Raw genomic sequence first — 13207 nt, forward strand, 5'->3', positions numbered from 1 at the left:
TAAATCTACCCTATTAACCCACATAGGCCATAAGATATAGGAGCAGATTTTGGCCATTTGGCCCATCGAGTCTGCTCCACCATTTTATCATGGCTGATCCAAGTTTTCACTCAGCCCCAATCTCTTGCCATCTCCCCATATCCCTTCATGCCCTGACCAATGAAGAATCTATCAACCTCTGCCTTAAATATACATAAAGACTTGGCCTCCACAGCTGCTGTGGCAAAGAATTCCACAGATTCACCATTCTCTGGCTAAAGAAATTCCTCCTCATTTCCATTCTAAAAGGGCGGCCCTCTATTCTGAGGCTGTGTCCTCTGATCTTAGACTCTCCCACCATAGGAAACATGCTGTCCACATCCACTCTATCGAGGCCTTTCACCATTAGATAGGTTTCAGTAAGGTCACCCCTCAATCTTCTGAATTCTAGTGAATACAAGCCCAGGTCCATCAAATGCTGTATATATGACAAGCCACTTTATCGTGGATTCATTTTCATGAACCTCCTTTGAACCCTCTCCAGTTTCAGCACATCCTTTCTAAGATAATGGTCCAAAAACTGCTCACAGTACTCCAAATGAGGCCTCACTAATACCTTATAAAGCCTCAACATTACATCCTTGCTTTTATATTCCAATCCTCTTGAAATGAGTGCTAACACTGCATTGCCTTCCTCACCACAGCCTCAACCTGCAAATTAATCTTTAGGTAATCCTGCATAAAAATCCCTTTGCACCTCAGTTTTTTGTATTTTCTATTTAGAAAATAGTCAACCCTTTCAATTCTTCTACCAAAGTGCATGACCATACACTTCCCAACACTGTTCCATCTGCCATTTCTTTGCCCATTCTCTTAATCTGTCTAAATCCTTCTGTAGCCTCTCTTTTCCCACTCTTTGCCTCCAGCCAATCAGCCAATGCTTTATCCATGCTGGAATCTTTCCTGTAATACTATAGGCTCGTGGCTTGTTAAGCAGCCTCATGTGGCACCTTGTCAAAGGCCTTCTGAAAATCAACCAATTCTCCTTTTACTATCCTGCTTGTTCAAAGAATTCCAACAGATTTGTCAGGCAAGATTTTCCCTTTAGAAAACCAAGCTGTCTACAACTTATTTTATCATGTGCCTCCTAGTACTCCAAAACTACATCTTCAACAATCGACTCCATCATCTTCCCATCCACTGAGGTCAGACTAACTGGCCTATAATTTCCTTTCTTCTGCCTCTATCTCTTCTGGAAAACTGGAGTGACATTTGCAATTTTCCAGTCTTCCTGAACCATTCCAGAATCTATTGATTCTTGAAAGATCATTACTAACGCCTTCACAATCTCTTCAGCTACCTCTTTCAGAACCCTGGGGTGCACACCATCTGGTCCAGGTGACTTATCTACCTTCAGACCTTTCAGTTTCCCAAGAACCTTCTTTCTAGTTATAACTTCACACACTTCATGACCCTTGACACCTGGAATTTCCACCATACCACTGGTGTGTTCCACAGTGAAGACATGCAAGATACTTATTCAATTCATCCACTATTTCCATGCCCCCCATTACTACCTCTCCAACATTGTTTTCCAGCAGTATGATATCCACTCCCACCTTTCTTTTACACATTATGTATTTGAAGAAACTTTTGGTATCCTCTTTAATATTATTGGCTAGCTTACTTTTGTATTCCATCTTTACCCTTATGACTTTTTTGTTCCATTCTGTTGGTTTTTAAAAGTTTTCCAATCCTCTAACTTCCCATTAATTTTTGCTCTATTATATGCCCTCTCTTTGGCTTTTTTGTTGACTTTGACTTGTTAGCCATGGATGTGTCATCTTTCCTTTAGAATACTGAGATCCTGGGTGAGGAGGACATGCAGTCGGACAAGACGCCAACGGACCTGAATGACCCAAACCGCCCGCGTTTCACGCTGCAGGAACTGAGGGATGTTCTCCACGAACGCAACGAGCTAAAGGCCAAACTCTTCCTGCTGCAGGAGGAGATGGCATTCTACCGCAGGTCAGTGTGTCCGCGGCCCATAGGGAGAGGATGCGGTGCTGAGGAGATGTTATTCTACCGCAGGTCAGTGTGTCCGTGGCCCACGACCCACTGGGGGGACACAGTGCTGAGGAGAAGGCGTTCTACTGCAGCTCAACTTGTCCACAGCCCATGGGGGAGAACGTGGTACTGAGGAGATGATTTCTACCTTGAGTTTGTATCTCCCCGGACTACAGGGGTGGAACAGGGAAGAATGCATTGCTGAGAAGATGGTATTCTACCACAGGTCTGTGTGTCCCTGGCCCATGGGGTGGGTGGGGGGGCAGGAGGGAGGGAGTCAGTGCAGAGGAGATGGCATTCTACCACAAGTGAGTGCACCCACACTCTACTGGTTTGGTGACCCACAGTTCCTGTCTCCGCCACCCCTGCCCCGTTAATTCTCAGTTTTGTCATTGTAGTGAGGAACAGGAGGAAAACACGGGCTCCTCGAACTCTGCGCCTGCGCCCTCACCTCCGCCTCAGCCCAGGGCAGCCACCCATCCCGAATCTGGCATCCGCAGGCTGTGAGTATTCCGGTGGGGCAGCGCTCCGTCAGCGGGGAATGCCGGGGTTTGTGGCCTGGTGTCTGTCGGGAACACGTGTCTGGTGGGTTGGAGCAGTTCCCCACCCTCACTCTGTAATAGACCTGTCGCCACTTTGTGTTTCACTCTTCACTGAGATCGCTCAGCCCTCTGCCATTTCTTCCTCCTCGAGTGCCCCTCTTGTCCCTCCCAGGCCCACCCTTTTCCCCGCCCCTGCAGTTCTCCGCTCGCTCTGGCACTCTGTTGCTCTCTCTGTCCACAGTGGCACTGTGTGTGAGCCGGGAACCCTCCCGTACCATCTCATCTCAACCCCAACCGGAATCTCCACCGGCATCCTGTCCGGAAGTGGATCCCACTCGCTCGGCAACCTGCTGATGGTCAATGAGAACCGAGCCGTTGCTACGGCCACACGGGTTTCTGTGACCCCCCCCCGCCCCACCACCACATTAAAGCCCAGTGTTGTTGAGACGTGAGTTAGAAACTGTGAATTTCCACACTGTCATCTCACCTTCCTGTTTGGATGCTGCATGTTATTTGACAGTAACACCACCTCCTACAGGATTGCTACTGCAGTGTTGCTCTGTTTCCTGCGGTGTTGCATGCATCCCTAAGGTCTCCCTGCAGGGTTGTAAGCACCACTGTAGTTGTGCATGTTTTTTCAGTGTCGCTGAACATTTCATGTACTTGGGCAGTAAAGACATTCCCTCTACCTTGCGCAGATCAGATTCTGCCTGTTTCTCCTGTGCTTTCCATTGTTATACTAAAGCCTCCTAAATCTGTGCAGTGTGTCAAGTCATTCCTGATCTCACCAGTACTAGGAGTTCACCACTCTGTACCCAGTGCTACCTGACACAGGGCATTTGTACCGAAACCAGGCAGTCCTGCCTGCCAATCATCATCTGCACTGTCGCTGGCGTTGGCGTGCTCATCTGTTTCCAGCTGTTTATTGTGTGTCTGTTGCTCTCTGCCCAGGATCTTTACTGCCATCATGCCGATGGTGGCCGCTGGTTTGATTCCAGACGATCCCACATTGCAGCCACTCAGAAGACTTGTTCCCCTAGTATGAACATTTTTATCATCTTCCCTGTTTTAGCTTTTGCATGAATCTGATTTCATTATGATTGGCTTGAAGGGTTAACGAATCATCCAATCAGAATAATGCATGATTTTGCATAATCAGCTATTTAATAGTTTGACTTGTCCCTTTCTGTCTGTTAACCTTTGACCTGTGCTTTACCCCCGACCTCTGGCTTGTGTTTTAACCAATGACCACCTTCTGTGTTGTGACGCTGGAGTATGCCCGATTTGGTTAATTTGTTTGAAGAGCAGCTCAGTTGAACGGTACCCGTCACCACTTGCTGACGTTAGTCCTGTGGTTAGACTGAGTGACGGGGTCTGTTTGTCCGGATGCTGGAGATGGAGTGAATCCAGGTGCCCCCCCCCCCCGCCCCACTGAAGCCGTCACTAACTGTGACGCTGTTTTTCCTGACCTGTTGTTTCTCGTATGGGGAGTCAATCCAGACAGTTCATATTGCCATTAGTTGGGCGATGGGTGCACTCTGCGGTTTCCGTTGCTCAGTTTGGCAGAATGATGGTGCGGGGGGTGGCACAGACTCCGTTAATGCCCATTCACTGGAATGTCCCCCCCCCCCGCCACTTCCCTGATCTCCCCCCGCCCCCCAACCGATTCCTCGCTGAAGATGTTCTCGGGTCTCCAGGCCCTGAAGTTGTACATCTGACATCCCCTGAAATTCCTCTTCCGTCCTAGATCCCATCACTTCAGACTTCTCAAGATGGCTGTTGTATATCACAGGAACAGGACTTTCAGCCCGTCTGCTCATGACAACAACCCAAATTAAACCCACCTGCCTGCAGGTGGCCCATATCCTTCAGTTTCCCTCCGTCCCCCACACCCTCTTTCCCACCCCCCACTGGCTCAGCCATCTCTCTAACAGCCTGTTAAACGTTGTCATATCTGTTTCTACTGGCTACTGGCTGCCACTATGTGTGAAATAAACCCTTGATTTCAACATCTCCTTTAAACTTTTCCCATCTCACTTTAAAACAGTATTTGACACACCCACCCTGGGAAGGACATTCCATCTACCCTGACAGGGCCTCTGATGATTTTATAAACCTCTATGATCTTTCCTCAGCCTCTGCCGCTCCAGAGAAAACAGCCCAAGTTTGTCCAACCTCTCGTTATAGCATACACCTTTGAGCCAGGCAGCATCCTGGTAAACCTCTCTGTTCCCTCTCCATCGCCTTCACATCCTGCCTGTTACGGGGGGATCAGAACTCCAGAGTGGGTTGCATTCCATAATTTGCAGGCAGATAATGGATTCACAAATTGCAAGTCTAAAATGTGATCAAACCCAGGTTCAGGACACCGGCTGATTTCTCTGATCAGTTGGGCATTGGAGCATGTGGCAGAACAGAGGGATCTGGGAATAGACCATAAGACATAGGAGCAGAATTAGGCCATTCGGCCCATTGAGTTTGCTCCGCCATTTCATCATGGCTGATCCATTTCCCTCTCAGCCCCAATCTCCTGCCTTTTTCCCATAACCCTTCGTGCCCTGGATAATCAAGAATCTATCAACCTCTGCCTTAAATATACCAAATGACTTGGTCTCCACAGCTGTCTGTGGCAACGAATTCCATAGATTCAACCACTTTTTGGCTAAAGAAATCCCTCTTCATCTCAGTTCTAAATTGACATCTCTGTGTTGTGAGGCTGTGCCCTGTTGGTCCTACACTTCCCCCACTATAGAAAATATCCTCTCCATATCCGCTGTAACTAAGCTTTCAACATACAATAGGTTATATTGAGATCACCCCCACTCTTCTAAATTCCAATGAGTACAGGCCCAGAGCCATCAAACACTCCTGATACGATAACCCTTTCATTCCCAGAATTATTTTCATGAACCCTCTGAATCCCGCATGGGAGGTTAGTTAGGAAAATTCAGTCGCTAGGTATACATGGATTGGTGGTAAATTGGATTAGACATTGGCTCGATGGAAGAAACCAGAGAGTGGTGGTAGAGAATTGTTTCTCTGAGTGGAGGCCTGTGACTAGTGGTGTGCCACAGGGATCAGTGCTGGGTCCATTGTTACTTGTCATCTATATCAATGATCTGGATGATAATGTGGTAAATTGGATCAGCAAGTTTGCTGATGATACAAAGATTGGAGGTGTAGTAGACAGTGAGGAAGGTTTTCAGAGCCTGCAGAGGGACTTGGACCAGCTGGAAAAATGGGCTGAAAAATGGCAGATGGAGTTTAATACTGACAAGTGTGAGGTATTGCATGTTGGAAGGACAAACCAATGTAGAGCATACAGGGTTAATGGTAAGGCACTGAGGAGTGCAGTGGAACAGAGGGATCTGGGAATACAGATGCAAAATTCCCTAAAAGTGTCATCACAGGTAGGTAGGATCGTAAAGAGAGCTTTTGGTACTTTGGCCTTTATTAATCAAAGTATTGAGTACAAGAGCTGGAATGTTATGATGAGGTTGTATAAGGCATTGGTGAGGCTGAATCTGGAGTATTGTGTTCAGTTTTGGTCACCAAATTACAGGAAGGATATAAATAAGGTTGAAAGAGTGCAGAGAAGGTTTACAAGGATGTTGCCAGGACTTGAGAAACTGAGTTACAGAGAAAGGTTGAATAGGTTAGGACTTTATTCCCTGGAGCGTAGAAGAATGAGGGGAGATTTGATAGAGGTATATAAAATTATAATGGGTATAGTAGATGGAGTGAATGCAAGCGGGCTTTTTCCACTGAGGCAAGGGGAGAAAAAAAACCAGAGGACATGGGTTAAGGGTGAGGGGGGGGAAGTTTAAAGGGAACATTGGGGGGGGCTTCTTCACACAGAGAGTGGTGGTGGGAGTATGGAATGAGCTGCCAGACGAGGTGGTAAATGCGGGTTCTTTTTTAACATTTAAGAATGAATTGGACAGATACATGGATGAGAGGTGTATGGAGGGATATGGTCCGTGTGCAGGTCAGTGGGACTAGGCAGAAAATGGTTCGGCACAGCCAAGAAGGGCCAAAAGACCTGTTTCTGTGCTGTAGTTTCTATGGTTTCTATGGAATCCTCTGCAGTACCAGCACATTCTTTCTTAAATAAGGGGCCCAAAGCTGCTCACAATACTCCACGTGGTGCCGCACCAGTGTTTTATACAACCTCAACATTACATCCTTGCTTTTGTACTCTAGTCCTCTTGAAATGAATGCTAACATTGCATTTGCAATCCTCACCACTGACTCAACCTGCAAATTAACCTTTCGAGAATCGTCCACAAGGACTCCCAAGTCCGCTTGCACCTCAGATTTTTGAATTTTCTCCCCTCTTAGGAAATAGTCAACCCTTTCATTTCTTCTGCAAAAGTACACTTCCCAACACTTCTCAATTCCATCTGCCACTTTTGCCCATTCTCCAAATCTGAGTTCTTCTGTAGCCTCCCTGCTTCCTCAGCACTACATGCCCCTCCACCTTTCTTTGTATCATCCACAACCTTGGCCATAAAGCTATCAATTCCGTCATCCAAATCATTGACATATAACATAAAAAAAAAGCCTTGTGGAACACAAACCACTGTGGAACACAACTAGTCATCAGCAGCCAACCAGAAAAGGCTCCCTTTATTCCCATTCTGCCTCCAGCCAATCAGCTACTATTTATCCATTTTAGTATTTTTCCTGTAATACCGTGGGCTGTTAACATGTTAAGCAGTTTCATGTGTGGTACCTTGTCAAAGGCCTTCTGAAATCCAAGTATACGCTATCAACTGATTCTCCTTTGTCTATCCTTGTTATTTCTTCAAAGAATTTCAACAGATTTGTCGGACAAAATTTTCTCTTAAGGAAAACATGCTGACTTTGTTAAGGATTAGATTTAGGGTATTTGGAAGCACGTGATAAAATAGGACAGTCGACTCCAACATCTTCCCAACCACTGAGGTCAGACTAACTGGTCTATAATTTCCTTTCTTCTGCCTCTCTCCCTTCTTGTATTTACAATTTTTCATTCCTCCAGAACCATGTCAGAATCTAGTGATTCTTGAAAGATCATTACTAATGCTTCCACAATCTCTTGAGCTACCTCTTTCAGAACCCCAGGGTGTTGTCCATCTGATCCAGTTGATTTATGTACCTTCTGACCTTTGTTTCCCAAGCATCTTCTCCCTTGTAATTGCAACTGCACTCACTTCTGTCCCCTGACACACTCGAACTTCCAGCAGGCTGCTAGCGTCTTCAGCAGTGAAGACTGATGCAAAATACTTGTTCAGTTCATCTGCCATTTCCTTGTCCCCCATTACTACCTCTCCAGCAGTCCAATATCTGTTCTCTCCTGTTTTAATGTATCTGAAAACATTTTGGTAACCTCTTTAATGTTATTGGCTAGCTCACCTTATTTAATCTTTTTCCTCCCTTATGGCTTTTTTAAATTGCTTTCTGTTGGTTTTTAAAAGCTTCTCAATCCTCTAACTTCCTGCTGATTTTTGCTGTTATATACCCTCTCTTTTTTGCTTTTATGTTGGGTTTGACTTCCTTGTCAGACACTGTTGCATCATTTTGCCTTTAAAATACTACTTCGGGATGTATCTTTCTTGCCCTTTCTGAATTGTTCTCAGAAATTCCAGCCATTGTTGTTCTGCCATCATCCCTGCTGGTGTCCCCTTCCAATCAACTTTGGACAGTTCCTCTCTCATGCCTCCGCAATTCCCTTTACCCCACTGTAATACTGATACATCTGACTTTAGCTTCTCCCTCTCAAATTGCAGGGTGAAATCTACCATACTATGATTACTGTTTCCGAAGGGTTCCTTGACCTTTACCTCCCTAATCAAATCCGGTTCATTACACAACACCCAATCAGATTCCCTAGAGGGCTAAACCACAAGCTGCTCTGAACATCTATCGTGCATTCTACAAATTCCCCCTCTTGGGATCCAGTGCCAACCTGATTTTCCCAAATCTACCTGCATATTGAAATCCCCTATGACTATTGCAACATTGCTCTTTTTACATGCCTTTTTTTTCCCTCCTGTTTTAATTTGTAGCCCATATCCTGGCTATTGTTTGGAAGCCTGTATCTAACTCCCATCAGGGTATTTTTACCCTTTCAGTTTCATAACTCTACCTGCAAGGATTCTGCATCTTCTGTCACCTCTTTTTAAAGATTTGATTTAGAAGCATAGAAAACCTGCAGTACAATACAGTTGTGCCAAACATGTCCCTACCTTAGAAATTATTAGGCTTACCTATAGCCCTCTATTTTACTAAGCTCCATGTACCTATCTAAATGTCTCTTAAAAGATCCTATCGTGTCAGCTTCCACCACCATTGCTGGCAGCCAATTCCATGCACTCACCATTCTCTGAGTAAAAAACTTACCCCTGACATCTCCTCTGTACCTACTCCCCAGCACCTTAAACCTGTGTCCTCTTGTGGCAACCATTTCAGCCCTGGGGAGAAAGCCCCTGACTATCCACACTATGCCTCTCATCATCTTATACACCTCTATCAGGTCACCTCTCATCCTCCGTCGCTCCAAGGAGAAAAGTCCGAGATCACTCAACCTATTCTCATAAGGCATGTTCCCCAATCCAGACAACATCTTTGTTTCATCTTTTTACCAACAAAGCTACCCCACCCCCCTGCCTACCTCCCTGTCCTTTTGATTCAATGTATATCCTTGGGTGTTAAGCTCCCATCTATGATCTTCTTTCAGCCACGACTCAGTGATGCCCTCCATGTCATACCTGCCTATCTCTAACTGCACTACAAGATCATCTACCTTTATTCTATGAATACAGATCATCATTTCTTGAAAGAGGTGTCACAGGTAGATAGGGTCATAAAGAGAGCTCTTAGCCCCGAGTTATAGGGAAGGGCCAAGGACTTTATTCCCTGGAGTGTAGGAGAATGAGGAAGAATTAATAAAGTTGAGTATAGAGAGGATAAATGCAAGCAGGCTTTTTGCACTGAGATTGGGACTGCAATTAGAGGTCATCGGTAAAGGGTGAAAGATGAAAAGTTTAAGGAGAGCATGAAGGGGAATTTCACTCAGAGGGCAGTGAGAGTGTGGAACGAGCTGCCAGCACAAGTGGTGCATGCAAGCCCAATTTCAACGTTTAAGAGAAGTTTGGATAGGTACGTAGATGGGAGGGGTTTGGAGGGCTATAATCCAGGTGCAGGTTGTTGGAACCGGGCAGAATAATAGTTTGGCATGGACTAGATGGGTCAAAGGGCCTGTTTCTGTGCTGTAGTACCCAACACTCTAATGTTGCTTTCCCTTGTTGTCGAGTCAAACTTTAAAGTATTTATCAGTTCGCAGGGACTGCATTAAGCATCAGTAGAATGACGGAAACTGAGGAATTAGTTGGGCTGTTTGTGCAGTTCAGCCTGTCGGCATGCAGCGACTGAGAGGTGGTGGGGGCGGGTTTGTAGAGCTGGCACAGAAATCTGAATGGCCTTGTCCTGTCGCTGGCGGCTCTGAATGGGAAGGCTCAGCTCATGTTTTCAGTGCAGCGGACAGTAGTGTGTAGTTGTGGGATTGAGGAGGGTTACTGAGTGGTCAGAGTGTGGTCATTGACAGGGTGCCACTGGTTGCAGACTGGCCTCCCCGACAGTCCTGTTCTTTGATTTGGGGGTGTTTGAGACAACGGGTTCTGCAGCTGGAGCTGCACGCCTCTAACGTCACCTGTTTCTTTGTGTCTTCCTCAGATTTAATTTATTTTCGCGGGACAAGCGGACAGAGAATCGCCTACGACAGGCTGGAACTTGGGGGATTTCTGAACAGGAAGGGATTCTCACGGAACAGGGCCAGGAGGCGCTGCAGCATCTATAAACATAACCCCAGATTCGTCAGGCGTGTATAACCCCCCCCCCCCCGGCAGTTCAAAAAATCCAAAAGCCACTTTGCTTCATTTCAGTTTTGAGAAGAACTGATAACTGACTCTGTTCACACATCTAACCGAATGAGTGGTTGGAGACAACGTTCTGCGCTGGTGAACTGTTGTAATCTAATCTCTAACCTGTGTTGGGAAAAGGTTAATTAGTGTGATCTGATGGCATTGGAATTGTAACAATACTTTCTAATCTGCAGTGTTATATACCGAATCCAACAGCTTTTTACCTCTGAATTATACAGCTTCTGCCTTCTAACCATGTGATAGGTGAGGACTTGCACTGTCTTTCTTACATTACACATTGATATTTTGGAATCTCTACAAAGGGACTTCAGGGACGTGTCCAGAGTTCCTGGGTGATTAGGAGGAACGAAAATATAATTTTTCAGCAGTCTCTTCTGCCCTGGTCATTTGAATCAAAGTGAGGTTGTCGGCTGTCAGGGTTAACTCCGATAAGAGAAGCTGGTCTTTGTAATACCCAGGATATCCTGTGCGTGCACCCAGTCAGCTGGTGTCTGCAGGCTGACGACTGAGAGAGAGGCCAGAGTGAATCCAGCAGATGAACCTGTGGAAAACCACAATGGCAGGCGGCAACTTGGGACTCCAGCTGTCAGCTGCACTCTTCAGATTCAGATTAATTCAGCCTTCTCCACTGCGGTTGGGTGGGACTACAACCAGGCGTCATGGGTTAAGGGTGAAAGGTGAAAAGTTAAAGGGAACATGAGGGAAAACTTTTTCATTCAGAGGGTGGTGAGAGTGTGGTTCGAACTGCCAGCGCAAGTGTGCATGTGAGCTCAATTTCAACGTTGAAGAGAAGTTTGGATAGGTACATGGATGGTAGGGGTATGGAGGGCTATGGTCTCAGTAGGCAGTTTTGAATGGTTCAGCATGGACTAGATGGGCCGAAGGGTCTGTTTATGTCATACTTTTCTGTGTACATTTCACTGTGCAGCGAAATGTATTATCTGTGTTCACAGCCAATACAACTTCAGGATGTGCTGGGGGCAGCCCGCAAGTGTCACCACACATTCCGGCATCAGCACAGCCCATGGTGCTCCACGGGAAACCTGAAGCCGGTTAAGGCAGTGGTTAGATTTCTCCCCATTAACTCTAGAGATAAAATGGCCCCTTTTCATGGTTTAGCACGTGATTCTTCATGCCCCTGAATAAAGTCAGCAAAATATTTGGTGCTGTAACTACATTCTCATGTGGTATTCCCTAACTGGAGAGCATCTTGAAGTGCGTTCCCCTTACACTGATTTTCTTTGGGTGTGTTCAGACAGTGACTGCAATACAGTCCTAATGTGTAGGACTTGAATCTCTCTGCCAAGCCAGGCTGTTCAAAGTGTGCATAGGTTTAGTTGGTGATAAAGATTGTCCATTCTGAGTGCCAAGTGGGCAAATTGTAAGCAGATACATCAAAGTTGCTGGTGAACGCAGCAGGCCAAGCAGCATCTGTAGGAAGAGGTGCAGTCGACGTTTCAGGCCGAGACCCTTCGCCAGGACTAACTGAAGGGTCTCGGCCTGAAACGTCGACTGCACCTCTTCCTAGAGATGCTGCCTGGCCTGCTGCGTTCACCAGCAACTTTGATGTATGTTGCTTGAATTTCCAGCATCTGCAGAATTCCTGTTGTTTGCGTTTAAATTGTAAGCAGATATTTCTTCCTTTTCCCTTTCTCCCATGGTCCACTCTCCTCTCCTATCAGATTCCTTCTTCTCCAGCTATCACCTCCCAGCCTTTTACTTCAGCCCCCACCCATTGGCTTCACTCACCACCTTATAGTTTGTCCCCCTTCCCCTCACCCCACCACCTTATTCTGGCATCTTCCCCCTTCCTTTCCAGTCCTGATGAAGTGTCTTGGTCGGCGCGAAACAGACTGTTTACGCGTTTCCATTGACGCTGCCTGACCTGCTGAGTTCCTCCAGTGTGTGTTGCTCTGGATTTCCAGCATCTGCAGAATCTCTTGTGTTTATTCCTGAGCACAACATTGATTTTGTACGCTTCTCTTCAGAGCACCACGTCTCTCTCTCTCTCCACAGAAGCTGCCTGACTAGCCGGCCGGACAATTCAATTCCTGTTTTCTTTCAGGTTTCCAACAAGTCTTTTTTTTCGCTTTTCAATTAATGTATTCAAACCACTAACGTTTCACCATTTATTCATGAGAAAATGGAGGTCCTGAATTTCTGTCGCTGAACGTGGACAGATCTGACCTTCACTGGGTGGTTGTACATTTGCTAACTGCTTCATGAGCTCTAGGCTCTAATTTTGTGCCTTTAATATTCCTTTTGATACAGCATGGAGCCTATCTATCTATCTCTCCCTCCCTCTCTCGGGCTCTCTCCCTCTCTCGCTCCCTCTCTCTCCCTTTCTCGGGCTCTCTCGCTCCCTCCCTCTCGCGCTCTCTCGCTCCCTCCCTCTCGCGCTCTCTCGCTCCCTCCCTCTCGCGCTCTCTCGCTCCCTCCCTCTCGCGCTCTCTCGCTCCCTCCCTCTCGCGCTCTCTCGCTCCCTCCCTCTCGCGCTCTCTCGCTCCCTCCCTCTCGCGCTCTCTCGCTCCCTCCCTCTCGCGCTCTCTCGCTCCCTCTCTCGCGCTCTCTCGCTCCCTCTTCCTCCCTCTCGCGCTCTCTCCCTCCCTCTCTCGCTCCCTCTTCCTCCCTCTCTCGCGCTCTCTCCCTCCCTCTCTCGCGCTCTCTCCCTCCCTCTCTCGCGCTCTCTCCCTC

At 46.8% G+C, this 13207-nt stretch overlaps 1 protein-coding gene across 4 annotated transcripts in view; it reads left to right on the top strand.

Moving 5' to 3' along the window:
- rilpl1 (Rab interacting lysosomal protein-like 1) overlaps positions 1-11929 on the top strand; it is a 37125-nt gene extending 25196 nt beyond the window's left edge. Inside the window, exons 5-8 of one of the 4 annotated variants that reach the window (XM_063074012.1) lie at positions 1835-2007; positions 2445-2549; positions 3540-3627; positions 10305-11929. In XM_063074012.1, the coding sequence (XP_062930082.1) occupies positions 1835-2007; positions 2445-2549; positions 3540-3627; positions 10305-10310 (372 nt within the window). In that variant the 3' untranslated portion in view covers positions 10311-11929. Of the gene's footprint in view, positions 1-1834; positions 2008-2444; positions 2550-3539; positions 3634-10304 lie in introns of those variants that run through there. The other 3 variants (XM_063074011.1, XM_063074013.1, XM_063074015.1) reach the window with 3 other exon arrangements.
- Positions 11930-13207: the final 1278 nt, after the last annotated feature.

The sequence above is a fragment of the Mobula hypostoma genome, chromosome 21 (assembly GCF_963921235.1).
Source record: "Mobula hypostoma chromosome 21, sMobHyp1.1, whole genome shotgun sequence".
Lineage (NCBI taxonomy): Eukaryota > Metazoa > Chordata > Chondrichthyes > Myliobatiformes > Myliobatidae > Mobula > Mobula hypostoma.